Here is a 19,422-nt window from a genome sequence, read left to right as displayed (position 1 = left end):
GTATTGTCAAAACAAAACTCAGCCTATTTAAATAAACCGCTATAAAATTATGGTCCAAGGTATGGAATCAAATAGGACTTTGGACATATGCAAACACGCAGTGATTCAAACAGCAGCAATAGAATTAAAGGCTGTTTGAGTCTCTTGTGTTTCAGAGACATTTCCCTGCAATTTGAACTAGAAAGGAGCATAAAGGGTGAAATCTCCAGCCTGTGCTTCATACATCTCCATTACATTTCAGTCACATAGTTAAGTATCTGATTTCCTAAAAAATAATTACCCAGCGGTCTTTGACTCTGAAGGTGGTACAACAACACTGAGTGTTTGTCTGAAGTGCTTCCACTGTCTTCTAAAATATTCTGTCTGCTCCAGGATCAAAAGAATAAAACATTTGTACTTTCCCCCCCTCAAATACAAACAGACATGGTAGCTTTAGATGAAACAGGTTCTTGCACAACAGGAACTGAAATTAAAGCATACGTCGATTATGTTTACATGTTTTTTAAATAAGATGCTTGTTCTTTATTTGTCATTTCCAGCTTCCTTGATTAGGTTGTTGTTACTTGGAAGAGGTTAGAGACGTTCAACCAGTATTTTCTTATCCAGTTTTTAAATGTGAGGGAAATGAGATTTTTAACTGTGGGTTCTCTTAGCTTGACAGATCAGTTAGAGGAGACGAAAAGGCAAAGTTTAAAAGGAAACCCACTCACTTCTTTGGTGGTAAGTGGGGAAATCTTTGTTGATGTTACGCTCACACGAGGGAAAACAATGACAAAATGATTGTGACTTTGTGCAAACTCATTCATCGCCTTTCCAATGGTTGCTTCGATGGTGGTTACCAGATCTGTGACCACTCACAGTCAGCCATAAGGTGAAGTCTGCTCTCAGTCTGCAACTGAATGGGGTCCAGTTGGAAATCACACGTAGTCTGTTTTTGATAATAGTCAATGTGATGAATCTGTTGCTGTTTATCGCAGATCTTTGCCATCTACAGACACAGAAATTCACATTAAACAGAAATTCATATATGGACAGAACCTCACAAATTTGAAACAGAAATTCTGAAATCCTCCCACAAATAGTGACATCTCACTTTGTGACGTCTGTAATTGCCTTGCAATCAAAAGTGTTGGCTGCAGCTACTTGCAATCGGCCTGTGATAGCAAAAACATTCAGTGCGATCACCGGACAGCCACCGATTTTCCTAGACACAAAGAGGATGTGATCCTATTTTTACTCTGGTGTGACTGAGCCTTGACATGTTTTCCCTATGAACCCAAGAGGCAACGGCATGTTCTGTTCATAGCTTGTTTGTGAGGCCAAAAACAATTTGTCCCAAGCTTAAACAGCCCTTTTAAAGATTAGCTGGTAATTATTTTTTCAGAAAATCTCATGCTCAGCTCTCTGATTTCAATGTAGTGGTTAAGATGCGGCACAAACTGGCGCTGGGAAAAGAGGATGAAGAAGTAGAGGAAAGAGAAAAAGGCGACTGGTCTGTAGCAAGTTTTAGGGCCTGTTATTTTAGAAAAGAACTGCGCAACATGTTATCCAGTCGTCTTGGAAATGTAAGTGTTTATATATGAACCAAATGGCTACACTCAAGGCCAGGGTCAAGAGAAACACTCATAAAAAAGAGGGGCGGCGACAACAGAAACCATTAACCCCCCCCCCCCGCAGCTCTGATGCAGAATATCAGTTAATTTCAACTATTTTGTGACTTATTTAAGGCTAGAGGAGGAAAGTTCTATACAGTAACAGCTAAATAAAGAGCCGGGGCTGTCGGCAGTAAACTAGGGGTCATTTCTGTGTTGCGTGCACTTAAGTTTGGCACACAGTGCTTATTAACATCACACTCGAGCATACCCTCGAACACCGCACACATGCAACACATATTTACTACGTGTGAAACTACCTGAAGAGGTTATAATGACTCAGGGGAGCATTTTTTAACAAAAGAGAACCTGCACTTTGTCATACACACACACACGCAAACTAACATCTGCATCACACTTGAAGAAAAACCAGCTCATCATCATTGTGTCATCTAATTGGGAACCTAATTATTAGCAAACACAGGAATCTGCAACAGCTGCATTCTGCTTGTTAGTGTTGGTGAACTGAAACCAAAGAAATAATGATCACATGAAGCACTGTAATTCCCTCACACTGGCTCACACTTGCTGAGTCGTCAGTGTAAGAGGAGCATTGCATCCACAAGCTTCCCCAGATTAGTGGTTATTAACAGCACAGGCCTTCCTGTGTGAGAGTTCCTGTCCTTGATTAAAGTGGCGATAACGCACATGCACGCTCAGAAAAAACACTTGCACATAGGGTAATACCCACATAAATTGAGGAAATGCAGAAGTGTTTCCCAGTCTCCCATATCTGTGTGTCTAATGGGCAGGGGGCACTGTGGTAATTCCCCGTGCCCCGTGGAGTGCAGGAAGGAAGAAGTGCCTTGTTTGTGGGTTGTTGTTTTTTTTTAGTCATTCTGATTTTTTTTTAACATTTATACAAATGTCATGAGAATGTGTGGAGAACACATGCAGCAAATAAATGAATAAATAATAAAAATTAAATTAAAATGAAACTTCTAGCTAGGATCTTTGGAAAAGCCATGTTAAAAAAATCCTTTCTCTTTAACAGCACTTGGGAAATCCCTTAAAAAAAAAAAACCCTGACATTTCCAGTAGTGTGCACCAGTTTGCGTTCTCTTACACACAAATTAACTAGAACTACCATCGGAACACATGTGAGACTCAAATTTGTTACCTCTTGTCTCTTTTTCCAATTTTCCTTTCTCGTAGCCTCAAAGTGGATGTTTGTGCAGCCGTGAGTGGTGTGGGCATCCCCAGCTCTGTAGGTAAGCAGCTGTGCAGTAGCTGAAATCGGCTCTGCTGTACATACTGTATCATTATTAGAGTTTCCTGCTGGGAATCTTCTGCTCTTATACACCAATCAGAGTGGAGAACAAAGGTGGGTGTGAGGAGCAATAGATGAGATAGAAGACACACAAACACACAAATGCAAATAGGACTTTATCCCATATCTAATGGAAAGTCACATCGAACCCAGACCCTTTAGAGCATGGCTGTGAAACATAAGGCCCAACAAAGACTTCAGTCCACAGTGGAAAAATATGAATTAATAAAAACTGTATGTTCTCTTTGTACAGGGCACCCTGGGCAATCTGCTAACAGATTTTTTCCTGTAATTTTATTTATTTATTATAAAGAAAACACCCACTGTTGAAGTTGCAGTTCTTTTACTTACAATAAGAAATTTTCAGGAATTAAATATTTAGTTAAATGTCTTTCACTGCTTTGCCCTACTTAAGATCAAAGTGGGCTGAATGTGGCCCGTGATGTCAAATGAGTTTGACATCTCCGCTTTAGGTTCAACAGTTAAGTAGTGTCGGATTGGCTGAATCGTCTACCTGTTAACTCAAATTTAATCTCTACTTATTTATTATTATCTTCTGTGCAGACCTGAGAGCGGAGCTGCAGCTCGATTGGCTCAAAGGCTCCAGGGGTGGAGTGAAGAGAGTGCTTTTCTTGGACACCGAGCAGCCTCAGCGCATGGGACTCCTGAGGCTGGGTCACAGTCGCCCACGTGCATGCCTGAGCTACACAATTTACCTCAGAGTGAGCAAATCAAACCGTGCACACGAACACACATACAAGAAATAGTTAATGAGCTTTGTAAGTGAGGTTGTGAATGACTGACAGCACGTTTCTCTCATTCTCATTCACACTTTATTCCAGGAGGAGGATGAGTTCAGGGACAAGCTGAGCCCCATCTCACTCGCTCTCAACTACAGCCTGGCTCCAGCTACTCTTGACCAAAGTCTTCCACCTGTCCTTAACCACTACAGCAGCACCTTCCTCCAAGAGCATGTAAGCATACATGTTGTATGTACATATAAACACATAATGCTGTACAGTACAGTGTACACGGCACATCAAAGAAGGATTTCTCCTTAGTTGGCCCTGTTTAATGGATTCTTTGGGGGAGCTTTTCTTTATCAGAAGAAAGGAGGCTTTAGGTTGTTGAAGACCTATGGAACAAATTTGTGATTTGTGACACTGGGCTGTAAAAATTGAACTAACTCAACTTCGCTAAGCCCAAAAGAGATCCAGAATCGACCTGAGATCATATTTTATTCAGTCATTGCTTGATTTAAAATGCTTGTCTTGGACACAAAAAGACTGACTCCCAAATATAAACCATCTGATTCACCTAAAATCAACTTGGAGTCTATCATTTCCCGGGATGGGACAGCGCAGTTTACCTTTGCAGATGAAACTGTTATAATCTAGAGTTTGGAGCAGTATATTTACTTAATAAAAATAGCAAAAAACTAAGAAAGGCCCTGATGTACGCTAAGATCCAGCTCTAGGCCATTTTCAGACTTGTTATGATGGAAGAATATGCACTCGTTTGGTTGCGCTCCCATGTGTGAATTGAGTTAATATAAACATTAAGAAGCTTTTCAGCACTGAACTATGTTCACTGGAAACATGGATCATATGAGGTCATGGTGAAAAGAGGAGCACTGCCCATATTGTTTATCGTTTTTAATAAGAAGGATTTATTTTATTGCTTCCATTAAAATTAGCTCGCTAGTTACACTTCCTTAAATTTTTGGACGTTAAGTGTCGTAATAAAACAAAACAGCAACAAACCGAGGACTATCATAGTAGCCGCAGAGAGACAGAAGTCAGATCTCTGCCCAAATCAGGCAGCAACACAACAAACCAAAGGCCTGTGTGAATGTGTATATGTTATATATATAGAGCACCTGCATCCTTCCGTGTCCTCATCTCAGTCCTCTCTTTGTGCCCCTCTTCCTCTCAGGCTTACATCCTCCTCGACTGCGGCGACGACAATATTTGTATCCCGGACCTCCAGCTCTCTGCCAGCATGTAAGACGCGGCGGCACCCTTTGACCTGAACTTCTAAACACCCAACACTTCAGACAGCCAAACGCAGGCACCCACGCACACACAGCAAAACCAAAGCAACTGTGTCTGTTATTCCTCACACAATGCGCCAAGTTTACACTAAAGTTGCTCACATTATGGCCCCGTTTACCACGGAGCGTGTGTTTGTGAGTGTGCTCGTGTGCATGTTGCATATGTGAATTAACCTATTCTCCACAGTGCTTCCAGCTGTTCGATATCTCCATGGCAGCATTATGCAAACATCCTGTCAGCATTTACTGACTGATTAACACACACACGCGTGTGCTGGTGGGGTTATTGTTGGGGTCGGAGGTACTGCATTCTTTGCAGCTGATGAGATTGCACATGTCCAGTCCCGAAAATTATTAACTAGAATTTACAGGGGAAAAAAACACATTTGTTTTTTTATATTTAATTACAGCAAAGTGCTTTATTTCCTGCCTCTGCTTTTTTCTCTTCCTGCAATAAAACGCACAAACACAGGGACCGCACAGAGGTGGTGATTGCAGATGACAACCTGGTCATGTTGACCATCACTGCGGTGAACCGAGGAGAGGGAGCCTACGAGACAGAGCTCTACGCATTGCTACCGCCTGAAGCTGACTACATCGGAGTAGAGCGCAGGGTGGAGGTAAATACTCACGCACACTCTTTTACACACATTGCACACAGATTTGTCTGACATCAATTATCCCAGTTTAATGTTAAGGGCCAGAAGGGTGGATGCTGAAAATAGATAAGACCAAAACTGTTGTCTCATCATCATTGAAGCCAAGTTCAAAAACTGGGAAGTGGGCTATTTGAGGCTTCAGTTACAGTCCGGCATCGCATCCTGTTGTGTCTTTGTGGTTTGTGTTTGTTAGACATGATTAAGGCAAGGCTATCAGCCGGGTATGCTCTACTGGCAACAGCTCAAAAGCCCCTATTATGATTTACAAGCTGCATTAGTGACCACGGAAATGGATAGGGTCAACTTCTGTGTGCATATGTGTGTTTACGTCTGCGTGTGTGTGTGTTTGCACGTGTGTGCGCTAATGAGTGTGTAATGGGGCTGTTTGATTGATGACATTGTTACTGTCAGAGCATTCATCACTCTTCCTCTCCTGTCCTCCCCCCTGCCTCTCTCCTTCTCTTTTTCACCCTTCTCACTCCCATCCCCCTTTGATGGTGTTATACTTGCCTCCCTTTGTCTTTTCGCTCACCACTTGACTCTCACTGCTCTCTATTTGTCACTTTCATTCACTGTTCTTGTCCCACTCTTACTGTCTTTCCGTACCTTGGATCTCCTCTAGTCTCTCTCTCAGTTAAACTGTGAGTACAAGTTGATCAATGAGTCCAGGATGGTGGTGTGTGACCTCGGGAACCCGATGGTGGCCGAGACGGAGGTGAGTTCTCGCACGTAAGCGCAAACGCACACACAAACGTTTCAACAACACCCACGCTAAGAAGGCGCAACTGTTAGGCCTCAGGTTTAATTCGCCCTGATTGATGCTTTCCAGTGATTGCTGATGTTCACCTTGACCTCCATTCCACACAGTCTGATTCACAGGGCTAGGCTTTGCATTCAGTCCAAGCGTGCATGTGTAGTAATAATCCATTTAGGTCGTGCGTGGCTGACACATGCAGGAAGCCAAGGCTTTGTAAAGTAAAGAGCGGTCCCATGTTACATGAAATTCTACCACTCAGATACACAGAGATGTGCTACAAAGCATGACATGTGTGTGAATGTGGGCTTTTGTTGTTTTTTTAAAGGCGTCAAGGCTGGCAGAGAGGTGCATTTGCTCTTTGGAGGTGACACATAGCATTCTGATAAATCAATTATGCGGTCATGTTTCACTGTTGGGGGAGGAGAGCATAACAAGAGCGTGTAAAAGGACAAGGCATGCATACACGTGTGTGTGTGTGTGTGTGTGTGTGTGTGTGTGTGTGTGTGTGTGTGTGTGTGTGCATGCGCAGCTCTCCAGCTATCCAGATGTTTCCCATATTGAACTCTGCGCTTGCCCCATTGAACGTTCAGGAATCCATGAGCTGATGCAGAACATACCTCCATGTCCCCCGTACAGATTCTGGTTGTATTGTGCAGCTAAATAGTTCTCATCACTGGTGGTCAACCCTCTGCTGCATGAACAGAGCGATGAGTTAAGGGTACACGCCTGAAGGGAAGCAGTTTTTTTGGCTTTGGTATTTGCATTCATCTGCCTGCCTGCATCTCTGTCATCATTCTTCCTCTACTGGTCAGAATCTTAGTTTCAGTCATTTATCAATCAGTGGAGTCCTACTTTGAAGATGTGTTTTTTGTTAGTGTTTCACAAAATTGCAGTGCTTAAATTACTGATTCCAGCAAAATATAAATGAAAAATACTAAATTAATTGATTGCAAATTTTTGCTATAGGAGAAATGCAGTTATACACATATCATATTTATAGTAGCTGGAGGCTACTGGAGAGCATTAATGGAATGAGTAATGGCTGCACACAGTTTCCAAACCACAAAGTGATCTAACATAAGTATCAGTTCTAGCCACATCACATCAGAAATACAGATTTTATTTATAATGGCAATAAAAAACCTCTCCCCACCCTAGCACCGTTGAATCCAGACTGATTTCAGGTTTAAAACACCCAGATGTATTCAGCTAACCGCTTTTGTTGCTCACATATATAAGGCAAAGGAAGAAATCTGAATCTTACATTTCACTTTAGTGGTTCCCTCTTCTTTTGCACTACTTTTAGTTTCTGTTGCTCTCTTGCTTCATCTTTTTTTGTGACTACTCTGACACTGTGGCTCTTTTTCTTTTCCAAAGTAGAGTTTCTGCAGCTTCTCGGTTTGTTCCACCATTTGGAAAAGAAGTCGCCAGTTCCACATTTGAATAAATACATTTGTTTTTCAAACAAACACACAGAAGTCTTAATCTCTTAATTCAGGTGTTTTCAGTCTCATTGCCACAGTTGTACAAAAACATCTAGCCATGCAGTCGGTTTGCAAACATTTTGAAAGAGTGGCTCGTTCTAAAGAGCACACTGAAATCAAGCATGATGCTGTAATGGGATGTGACTGTTCAAACGCGTCAGTACATGAGATTTCGTCCCTCCTAGATATTCCATGATCATCTGTAAGTGGTTTTATGTGGTGAATGAATCCTCCCTTAGTTGTGCTGCAATAGACGTAGGCTGTCGGGGGATTCCCATGATGCATTGAGTTTTTCCCTTTCCAGTCACCTTCCTCACTCACTATGTGTTAAGAGACCTCTCTGCATTGAATCATATCTGTTATTAATCTCTGTCTTTCTTCCACTGCATGTCTTTATCCTGTCTTCTTTCTCTCACCCCAACCGGTCGCAGCAGATGGCCCCGCCCCTCCCTGAGCCTGGTTCTGCCGGAGGTTGCTTCCTGTTAAAAGGGAGTTTTTCCTTCCCACTGTTGCCAAAGTGCTTGGTCATAGGGGGTCATATGATTGTTGGATTTTTCTCTGTATCTATTATTGTACGATCTACTGTGCAATATAAAGCGCCTTGAGGCAACTGTTGTTGTGATTTGGCGCTATATAAATAAAATGAAATTGAATTGAATTGTTATTGCAAAGTGGAACCATTTAGGAACCACAGCAACTCAACCCCAAAGTGGCAGACCACGTAAAGTTAGAAACTGAGGTTTCCTAGTGCTGCGGCGCACAGTGTGTAAAAATCACCAACTTTCTGCTGACTCAGTAACAGCTCCAAACCTCTGACGTTAACATCAGCACACAAAATGTGAGCCGGGAGCTTCATGGTATTTAACCAAGCAGCTCTTGTAGCAATGATGAGTAGTAATGTGTACTTTTGTTCAGGTAGTGTAGTTTAGAGTCAGGTGTGCAGGGAAAAAGAGAGGAGTGTGAGTTCAACGTGATCCATGATCTTGATTTGAAATCACTTTTAATCCTCCAGCTGGTTGCTCAAAGTTTGCACTTTCATCCGTCTTTAAACACAGTCGCTGTGGTCAGTTGAAATTTTAATAATAGTAACCACCTTGTGATGCTGACAAGAAGTATTACATTGTCAGCGGAAAACCCTTTAAACCACTTCATTGGCATAAACCACTTCTCACTCTGTCGTTCCAAAGAATCATTGTTCTGTTAAATTATGAGCTAAACACACTGCGCGAAGCGTTGTGGCTGCCAAACACAGGAGCCGAGTGTTTTAGCCAAGCTGCAGTTTTTGGAATACACAGTGCGCTGACGTAAGGCAGAGAATATAACAAAGATGCATTGCTTTGAGAAGGTTTAGGCGGATGTTTTGAAGATTTTCTGCACCATGAAAGCACAACCCATTTTCTAACCGACCTAAATTCAAGCTGACCACAGCGACTGAAGGACAGTACTGCAAACATTAACTCCCAGCTTTCAACCACAGAGTTCCAGGTGCCCTAAAGACAAATTTTAAGCTTCACCCTCTCTGAAACGGGAGGTAAAAGTGATGACTTCTCTCCAAATGGTTTGTTCTCACTTGGTGCCTGTCTCTGTAGAGCTTCTCTGCCTTGCTCATCTCTCACATGTGTATCCATAAAGATAACTTGACTTTGTAGTCCCACACTCCACCATCACTCCCCCTCTCCTCCCCCAGGTCTCCCTCTTGAAGTGCACGTCTGCATGCTGTCATTTTCCTCTCTGATCCATGTGCTTGACCTGTTGTTCAGCAGAACTCACATATCCGTGCACACACATGCGCACGCTGCCATGCCGTCGATGATGAACTAATTCCTGCATGTGTTTCGAGTTAGTCCAGAGAATTTAAACTGAGGAGACACAAGAAACCTAACTGTGGCTTTTATGTGTCTGTGTGTCTGTAGTCTGGCTTTTTTCTGATTTAAGAATCTCGCGCGCTATCAACACACACAACTTTGATAATCTGCCTTTGAGAACCCAGAAACTGATCTAGTTAATGTGACTTTTTATGTACAGATGGATTTTATTTCTCTGTCATCTTTCTTTAACAGCCCCTGCCCCAACACCCATTCTTTCTGTCGTGTTTTTGATCAGTTCTCCCTGTTTTTTGTGTGTTTTTTTACATGCTCCTGCCCTCACCAGCTGTCTGTTGGCTTGAGGTTTTCAGTCCAAAGGCTAGAAGATGCTGGACCAAAAATCAGCTTTGAACTACAGATCCACAGGTGACACACCCACCAGCAGTCATGCTCAACCCCCCCCCAACCATCGTCACTGTTTCTGTCTCTTTCATACACGCACAAAGAGCTGTTTGTGTTTCATCTGATCCATGTAAATACGTTTCGTGTCTGTCCCGATCATGTTGCTGTCTGTGGTTTGATGAAACTAACCGCAGACGCAGAAAAATACAGATGGCCCCGAGGAGCTCCAGACAGGAGACAAGCTCTACACAAGATGCCCACTGTGTGCTTAATAGCGTTATTTTCAATATCTCACATCGCTAGATGCAGATGTTTGACTTTTGCAATCCCCCTGCTAGGGGAATTCTTGTCAGAGTCATCTGAACCTGAAAATCCGGCTTTATTATGAGTTCATCTTGAGTTTTGGTTCTGTTTGCACTGTATCAAAGCCTCACTGGAAATAATAAAATCAGTTTGTTCTTTTTATAGTTCTTTTATTTTAACCGTATGAATGTCTCCACAGCTCCAACAAAGATAACTCCGACAGCAACCTGGTCAGTTTGAATCTGTCTGTCACCGCCCAAGCTCAGCTTGATTTACGTGGGTGAGTCAACCATTGCTTAAGTCTCTGAGACACGGTCGCCGAATGCTTTGTTGCCTTGAAACAAAGCATTATTCTAATTATCCTAAAGATAATTTGTTAATATGACAATCTTGTTTCAGGCTAAACTTCTTTATTTTTATTGTAGGATATTATTAAAATGCTTGAATTTGTGCTCCCTGTTCATCTGCAGATAGAAACAAAGAGCATAAAAACACATCTCTAGTCATAAATCTAAGCTAATCACGTGCACATGGAAAACCTTGGAGCCGCTGGCATGTTCATGGATTCCCGTATGCCTGCTGATGCACACAAGCGCACACACCACACACACACACACACACACACACACACTTCAAAGCTTGGAGCCTTACTTGTTGTTGTTTGGGTGTGGTCAGCCGTACACACAAACACAGCGGGACCTGGTATAAGCAAGACGAGGGCATGCTCCTATGTTTGCACTGTAAAAATGTCCCTGCTCAGATGAACATTTAAAATTTAGCAATTCACATTTTAATTCTCTGTTATTAGTGGGGGTGGTGTTTGCTTCAGTCTGATGCGATGTCTACTTTAATCCTGGAATTAAGTAAGATATTTTAATTAAGCTCATCATGGAGAGCTGCTGTTTGCTAAACTGGCTCAGTTATGTCCACTTAGCTGCAAACATTATGCCCACAGTGGGGAATGTAAACATTTTTGCCCACTTAGCTTAGACTACCATGAAATTATCAGAATGTCATCATCAAGAGGCAATCATAGCCCACAGTACTGACAATTCCACACCAGAAAAATCTTCAAACATTTTACTATTTCATATATATATATATATATATATATATATATATATATATATATATATATATATATATATATATATATATATATATATATATATATATATCTGCACTAACAATGCCACTTCATTAGGTACATCTTTGCCTCCAAAGCTGCTCTAATTCTTTATGGCATGGATTCAACAAAGTGCTGGAAACATCCCTCAGAGGTTTTCGTCCATATTAACTCGATAGGATCACATAGTTGCTGCAGATTTGTTAGCTGCACATCCGTGATGGGAATCTCCCGTTCCACCAAATCCCAGAGGTGCTCTGTTGGATTGAGATTTGGTGACTGTGTCGGCCATTTGAGTACAATGAGCTCATTGTCATCTTCAAGAAACCATCTGACATGATTTGAGCTTTATGACGGTGTGTTATCCTGCTGGAAGCAGCCAACAGAAGATGGGTACATTGTGATCATAAAATACAGGCTGTAGTACTGTGTTTACTCAGTACTACAGGGCCAAAAGTGTGCCAAGAAAATATCCTCCACACTATTACACCAGCACCACTAGTAGCCCAAACCACAACAATTCAGGATGGATCTAAATTTTTAAATTGTTTACAACGAATTCTGACTCCACCATCTGAGTGTTGCAGCAGAAATCGAAACTCATAAGACCAGACAACACTTTTCCAGTCTTCTTTTATCCAATTTTGGTGAGTCTACGCGAATTGTAGACAGGAGTGGGACCTGGTGTGGTCTTGTGGTTCAAGGTTCATGTGCATTCAAAGATTGGTTGCCACAAGTGGTTATTTGAGTTACTGTTGCCTTCCTATCAGCTTCAAGGAGTCTGGCTGTTTTCTGACCTTTGACATCAGCAAAGCTCACTGGATGTTTTCTCATTTTGGACCTTTCTCTGTAACCTTAGAGATGGTTGTGTGGGAAAATCTGGCACCAACAAACATGCCACATTCAAAGTTGCATAAATCTCCTGATCCTTAGTTTCAGCTTCACCGAATCGACTTGGCTATGTCTGCATGTCTAAATGTGCTGAATTGCAGCACATGTGGGGTTGCCTGTTTAGATATTTGTGCTAACAAGCTGTTGAACAAGTGAACCTAATGAAGTGGCCAGTGAGTATATGTTAAAACTAAGGTAGTTAGTATTGGTGCTGCACTGTATAATCAGGCAGCATTGTCAGGGATATTTTAAATGGTCTGTTTTTGTCATATTTAGAAATAAGAAAAATACAAATTTAGAAAGTTCCTGTTGCCTTTAAACACAATATTTCTAATAAAAACTGAAAAGTATTAAATCAGGATTTATATGTGCAAATGCACTTAGAAAAAGTCCAAACCTATCCATGTGTACATGCATTATTATCACCACACTGTTTCTCTTCCCTCTTCTTTCCAGGGTGTCTCATCCCTCTCAGGTGGTGCTGCCATTCCCAAACTGGGAACCGAAAGAGAAGCCCATTAAAGAGGATGATGTTGGACCACAAGTCACACACATCTATGAGGTAAATTCCCTCCCTTACACTGAAACACAGCTGGGCAGTCTAATCAGCTGTGAGGAAATGAACAGGATGAATTTGTAGATGAAGAGATTGAGAAATGGAAAGGTGAGCTATTTTGTGTTTATCGTGCTGTTCAGAAAGTCTCGTCTTGGATGAAAAGAGCGGAAAATAGGTGTGGAAACTTGTGTATTAGGCCACATCAAAGGGTAGGGGCTCTGCAAGATGAAGGACACAGTAAAACCAGTAGCTCTATAAAGAATTAAACTCTGGCTGATCGAAGGTCTCCAGCTGAAGAGCAATTACTGCTGCAAAGGCAGGAAAAAGCAAGACAGCGGGAACCAGGAGCAACGAGAAAACAAGGCGAGCAGGGAGCATGGATGCAAACATTCTTAACTGGGGTCATAGTGTAATAAATAATAATTATTAAGAGGAAAAACAAGGTCAAACAGGATAGTGGGGGGGGTGGCAGACAGGCCGGCGACACTTAACAATAGGGGCATGTGCATACGTGCATCTGTCTCCTATACATGTGATTTCTTTTTATTTTAAATAGATGGCAGCTTCATTGAACCGGAGCGCTGCGGTGTCTGGTCTGTCCCGCAGCTGATAATGATTTTCATTTGCCGTACTTTTCCCAGTGGGCAGCTGCTTCTAGTTAGAGAGGACAGAGGGGTTTTTTTCTTTTCCTCTTGCAGAATTCCTGCCCTGCAGCAACAGGATCATGTCCTGTTTGGATGACTTGCTTCAGTGTTAATGACCGTGTGCATATGTGAGGACATATATATATATATATGTGTGTGTGTGTGTGAGAGAGCAATAGACAAAGAAAGGGGCGAGTACAAAAGAGGGTTTATTGAATTGATGGTTCATTTAAGCTCATAATTCAGTCATCCTAAATTAGATATGGAATGATGAAGCTGGTGATGGTGTAGGTTTTACTTGTCTTGTATTTCAATCCCGAGAGACTCGAGGCTGCATTAGTATTATCTTCATTATTATGAAAACACAGGTGGCCCGTTTCATCATCCCACAGTTATGATAACCTGATTAGAGCTTTGGCCGCTTGAGACCGAGGCCGGAGAATACTGACAAGTCTCGCTGTTTTTTCTGCCGCCTCGCTCTCACCCGCAGCTCCATAACTCCGGTCCCAGCAGCATCGGGGAGGCTGAGCTTCACGTTGGCTGGCCGTCTCACTTCCGCGATGAGAACCTGCTGTATGCCATGGAGATTAAAACTGACGGACCAGTGAGCTGCCGGACAAACACCAGCCTTAACCCGCATGGTTTAGAGGTAACATGAAATATACAGTGCGCAATACAAGTATGCAGCCAAAAAACAATCTCAAGAATGACATGTGGGTGTTTTGCTTTTAATAAGAATGAGTCTGTTTGCACATTGTGCATTTCTAACTGATCATTTACAGCACCTACTCATACAAACCGGCTTAGGTACATTTTTTTATTCATACCATTAGTTATATCTTTTTCTATCCCTTAATGGCACCATTTATGCCATTCACTCTTATTGCCGTTATTCTTGTGTTCTTTGTGTGTTTTTTTCCCCCAATAGGCTCCATACAAGTAAGATGGATTGTTATGTTTACAAGCAGAAATGAGAGCTGGAATCATTTCCAGTATCTATGATATCACGCGTAGGATAATTGGAAAAGAAAACATGGAGTTATTTGAAAATGTGAATGTGTAATCATCTATGAAAACAGCAGCATGTGTCAGATCCTCTGAGGAGACTGATTACAGTAGTTACTTCTTTCACCTGACTGCGAAGTGTTATACCAAGATCGCACAAGCAAAGAGATTCACATAATGTTCTCCAAATTCCTTCTATGTAATTGGCGTCTCAACATCCGTGTTACTTACAGTCGGTAAATCAGTTACCCGTGCATCTGTGGCTTGTTTTCTGAGTGCCATCTCTGGGGCAGAGATGCTAATCACTGAGCTGCAGGAAGATAAAGGCATACCTGTTGTTGCTATCCTTTGCTTTCTTAGCTGATGTAAGAGTCATAGTAGTTTCATGTCCTGCACAACTGGTCCAGTTTTTAAAATGTTTAAATGTAATTATACAGTGAAGACAAACACCTAGAGGAGAAACCATTCTGGCTCTTTATCTGTAATCTCAGAGTTGTGACTTCAAGAGTCTCAGGTTGTTCGCTCGTGTCTGCTTTTCGCTGTTCTCAGCTTCATGGTATGACCAGGAAATTAAATCGTTTTCAACCCTTCAAAAGATCAGCGATGAGATTTCTTAACATTTTGCTTTTTTTATTCCTCTGCTGGAGGTTTTGCGTAATATTATTATGTCTTCTAAAACATCTTAGAAAATCCTAAAAAAGGCCGCAGTGAAACAACGAGTTTTAATAAGGTGTCTGGACTGACAGAATACACTAACACATGTTAGAGTACGATTAAATTGGCACTATAAACTGTAAGCACTGAAACAGACAGGGCAAGTTAATTTACAAGGTACCTTTCATACAAAAAGGCAGACAATTTTAGTTATGTAGCGCCAAGTTGCCTCAAGGCGCTTTATATTGTAAGGCAAAGACCGTACAATAATACAGACAAAACAGAGAAAATCCTAACAATCATATGGCACCCCGTGAGTAAGTGCTTTGGTGAGTGTGGGAAGAAAAAACTCCCTTTTAACAGGAAGAAACCTCCAGCAGAACCAGGCTCAGGAAGGGACAGCCATCTGCCGGGACCAGTTGGAGAATCATATATCAAATTTTCTTTTCTTTCAAATGTAAAATGATCATTTTTACTTGCTTGAACAATAAGCATTGATAACATTTCCCTGTTTGTTTCAGATCTCCACTCTCCAGGACACACCAGAATTACTGGGCTTCCTGAGGAACACCAGCAGTCCTCCTCACCGCCACAAACGATCTATCAGCACCACTCAGGATTACAGCAATAAAACCTTGGTGAGCCAACTGTAAAGTCTCTAAAGAAAACAAACTAAGCCAAATGTTCATTAGCCATTCACAGGTGTTTGATATATTTCTTCTCCCTCCACCAACCCTCTCCTTATGCAGAACTGCACTAATGTCTCCTGTCTGAAGATAATGTGTGTGGTCGGCCGGTTGGATCGCGGGCAGAGTGCTGTGGTAAAGATCCGATCGCGACTCTGGGCGCACACTTTCCTGCAGGTCAGTTGATTTTTTTGTGTTAACTTTTTGTTTTACTTTAATCGCTCAACTCACTCAGCAGGAAGGTCTGATATGTAACACGCCACCTTTAAAATAATAACTTTTTTATCTTAAAGCGGCGTAATGACCCCTACATTCTCAACTCTACCGTGTCCTTTGCGGTCACATCGATGCCTTATCGCATCCAACCCGCCACGCTGCCTCAGCACAGAAGCGCGGTATGATAAAAAGCAATAAAAATGAGTCTTTATGCCAAGCTTCGAGAAATAAGGAAAAATTTATAGACAGTTTTTTTTCCCTGCAGATGGGGACTCTGGTGTTATGGGGGACTCCTGATGTATCATTCGCTGTTCCACTCTGGGTCATCATCTTGGCCATATTGCTGGGGCTGCTGGTCCTGGCCATCCTGACATTAGCCATGTGGAAGGTACATACATCATCCACTATCCTCAGAACTCCTTGTGGTAGTTTAATTATTAAAAACTCTACTAACTGGCTAATGTGATTCCCTCAGTGTGGTTTCTTTGACCGGGCGCGGCCACCTGCCGATGATGACATCTCTGACCAGGAGAAACTGACGTCTGATCAAACAGGTGATGCATAAGACGTGACAGCTGCTGGTTGTAAGACAGCGGTTTAGGAGGGATGCGCACCTTCTGAATGACTTAAATCAGATCTGGGATCTGTATTAGTCGGGACCGACATTCCTTGGCTCGAGGTCTCTCTGTGAATCAACCGAACTGAAAGGACAAACCGAAAACTGCAGCTCCACACAGACTGGGACCAAAGCAAAGTTGGACCAGCACACTTAACAAGCTCCATCACACACACATGTCTTTTGTTTATAGATTGCGATGAAGCACCAGAACTGAAGACAGACTGGACTTTGTTACCAAAACAATGCTTTAAATGTGTTACTGCACATTTTTGTTTGAGTAACAGAGAAAGAGACTTTAGATCTATGCACAAGTGCTGTTGTGAGTGTGTGTATGTGTAAGTCGGTGTGTGTGCAGGTACTGTACATACGTGTCTAATAGGTGTCACTTGTGTCATTCAGTTATTGATGTCTATCACCACCAGATTTAATTTATCCAAGTTCACACCCACACACACATGAGATGCAGCCACATGCATAAACAGAAAAGGCACAAAGTTGAATTGTATATTTATGAATGTATGTGCAATAATTTGAGAGTTGTGTGATACTTAAGCTTGTTTACACTGGCATTATTTTTATTAGAGCTTAACGTTTCCATTGTTTGTGTGCATACTGTAATTGATTAATTGTGATATTATTGTTGCTGAATGGAGCGTTTCTTTAGACTGATTTAAGCCAACACGTAACAATCAAAAAGAGAGGAACAAAGCGATACCAGTAAGAACAAAATAACTTATTATTTTCTTATAGTGAGTATAGAATTTATCTTCGAGGAACAGGCCGCATATTCACGGCTGAAGCGCTGTCCTGATAATTAAAGTTTTGTCTGTCATGTTGGATGTTTAAAAAAAAAATAGCGGTCGACAAGACTTCAAAAACTTGCTGCAAAGCCACAGTCCGTATCAGAAACGCAACGCAGTCCGAGACAGAGATGGTGTACATTACTGCGTGCACTGTGTATTACTTAACAGTACATTTAATGTTTGTTAATTATCTGTATCCTGCACAGACATGGAGAACAAAGCAGTGAGAACATCAGCATTTCCCTCAATTAAAAACTAAAAGTTAACGTGTACGTTTGAGCTGCTTCCGATTTTTGTATCGCCTGGGAAGTTTTATTAGAATAAAGTGTTGCTTGATTACTGATTGATTGCTGAACTTCACATTGCCGTGTCTGCTTACAAGTTAAAGAAATAGTAAATGTATTTTCTGCAAAGTGCACAGAAAACCAGTAAAGAACTTTTTGTACATGATAGACTGTGTACAATAGCTTTGTGCCTTGTCAGAGGAGCAAGGTTAACGAGTTCATTTTCCAATATGACAGCCTCTGCAGTTCTTTACAAAGTTTTAAAGAAGTTTTGCACCCAAGGATAATAAATAAATTGGGTATTTCAGTCTGTGTTTAAGTCTACTGTCTCCAAATCAGAGGAAGGACTCTTGCTCCCCCAGGTGGTGGAGTGTAGAAGTGTCTGTGCAAAGAAACTATGTTATCTAAGGAAACACAGTGCCATCTCGTGCCGTGCATTTGCCATACACTTTCTGCATAGAGGATAATGATGGCATGTAAAGGGCTTTATAGTTCATCCATCCATTTTTTTAATACTCCGTTTATCCAATTCAACAGGGCGCATATAGACATTTGTTCTCACTCACGTTAACACCTACTATCAGTTTAGAATTGCTAATTAACCAAATGCATGCAAGTCTTTGGTCTGTGGGAGGAAGCCAGAGTACCTTAAGACAGCCCACAAAAGTGCGGGGAGAACATGCAAGCAACTCCCTCTTTATAGTTAATTTACAGTTATTTACAACACTCTGTGTCAGAGGTGTCCAACATAAGGTCCAGGGGCCTGCGGGGTGGCTTTGGTAAAAGTGGAGGAAGGCATAAACTTTGGATATTTAAATGTATTTTCATACATTTTGCATCGTCCTTTCTGAAGACCTCACCTATGGCCTCTCATACTGAACCAAGTAAATAAGTAATAAATAAACAATTAAATTATAGAAAGTTTCTGTTTTGTTCCTTTATCTAATATAGAAATGTGTGTTTTTACAGTGGCTTTAAAAAAATAAATTTCTGTCATTTTCCATGTTTATTTCTTACAGTTTAAGGCCAAAAAGCCGTACTGAGAGACTTCTTTCATTTACTACAGCAGCATTTCTTTATCACGTAGAAAGATAAAGATTTAAGTGGGTGTGGCTAAGAATGTAAAACTAGTTTGATGTACAGACACTCTGTATACAGTTTATTTTTCCAAAGCTGATTTCTTCATTGAAGTTCCTTACCTTGAAGAGGAAAACATCTGTTGAGAGTAGCGTTGCTCCTTGGAGTTTCTCCATTAAGGAGCAGCTATTTCAAATTTAATACACACTACAAGTTCTCGGTTTTCAGGACACGAAGATGTTCCTGATAAAATATCCTGCAAGAGGTAAATCTGCTCATTTAATATGAATGTGTGCATGTTCTCAATATGAACTGAGACTTAATGGGCACCACACTAAACCCACACTATTTAGTGTTTTATGAGAAAGAAACGAAATGGGATTGTGTTATTTAGCAAAGATTTCGGCAATCACAATCTTCAAAGAGCTTCTCTGCAGCGCTGTGACTGCTATTCAGAATGCGAAAGATCGTTGTTC

At 41.5% G+C, this 19,422-nt stretch overlaps 1 protein-coding gene across 1 annotated transcript in view; it reads left to right on the top strand.

Moving 5' to 3' along the window:
• The window catches only part of itga8 (integrin, alpha 8), a 41,107-nt gene extending 23,175 nt beyond the window's left edge, over positions 1-17,932 (top strand). The window contains exons 16-30 of the mRNA XM_004541421.3: positions 2,808-2,863; positions 3,487-3,644; positions 3,765-3,896; positions 4,858-4,925; positions 5,448-5,595; positions 6,257-6,349; positions 10,027-10,106; positions 10,585-10,665; positions 12,859-12,964; positions 14,093-14,251; positions 15,783-15,899; positions 16,011-16,124; positions 16,241-16,342; positions 16,429-16,551; positions 16,639-17,932. Of these exons, the coding sequence (XP_004541478.3) occupies positions 2,808-2,863; positions 3,487-3,644; positions 3,765-3,896; positions 4,858-4,925; positions 5,448-5,595; positions 6,257-6,349; positions 10,027-10,106; positions 10,585-10,665; positions 12,859-12,964; positions 14,093-14,251; positions 15,783-15,899; positions 16,011-16,124; positions 16,241-16,342; positions 16,429-16,551; positions 16,639-16,728 (1,627 nt within the window). The 3' untranslated portion in view covers positions 16,729-17,932. The remainder of the gene's footprint in view (positions 1-2,807; positions 2,864-3,486; positions 3,645-3,764; positions 3,897-4,857; positions 4,926-5,447; positions 5,596-6,256; positions 6,350-10,026; positions 10,107-10,584; positions 10,666-12,858; positions 12,965-14,092; positions 14,252-15,782; positions 15,900-16,010; positions 16,125-16,240; positions 16,343-16,428; positions 16,552-16,638) is intronic.
• Positions 17,933-19,422: the final 1,490 nt, after the last annotated feature.

Source organism: Maylandia zebra, linkage group LG11 (genome assembly GCF_041146795.1).
Source record: "Maylandia zebra isolate NMK-2024a linkage group LG11, Mzebra_GT3a, whole genome shotgun sequence".
NCBI classification, from domain to species: Eukaryota; Metazoa; Chordata; class Actinopteri; order Cichliformes; family Cichlidae; genus Maylandia; species Maylandia zebra.
This window is presented reverse-complemented; position numbering and strand designations above follow the sequence as displayed.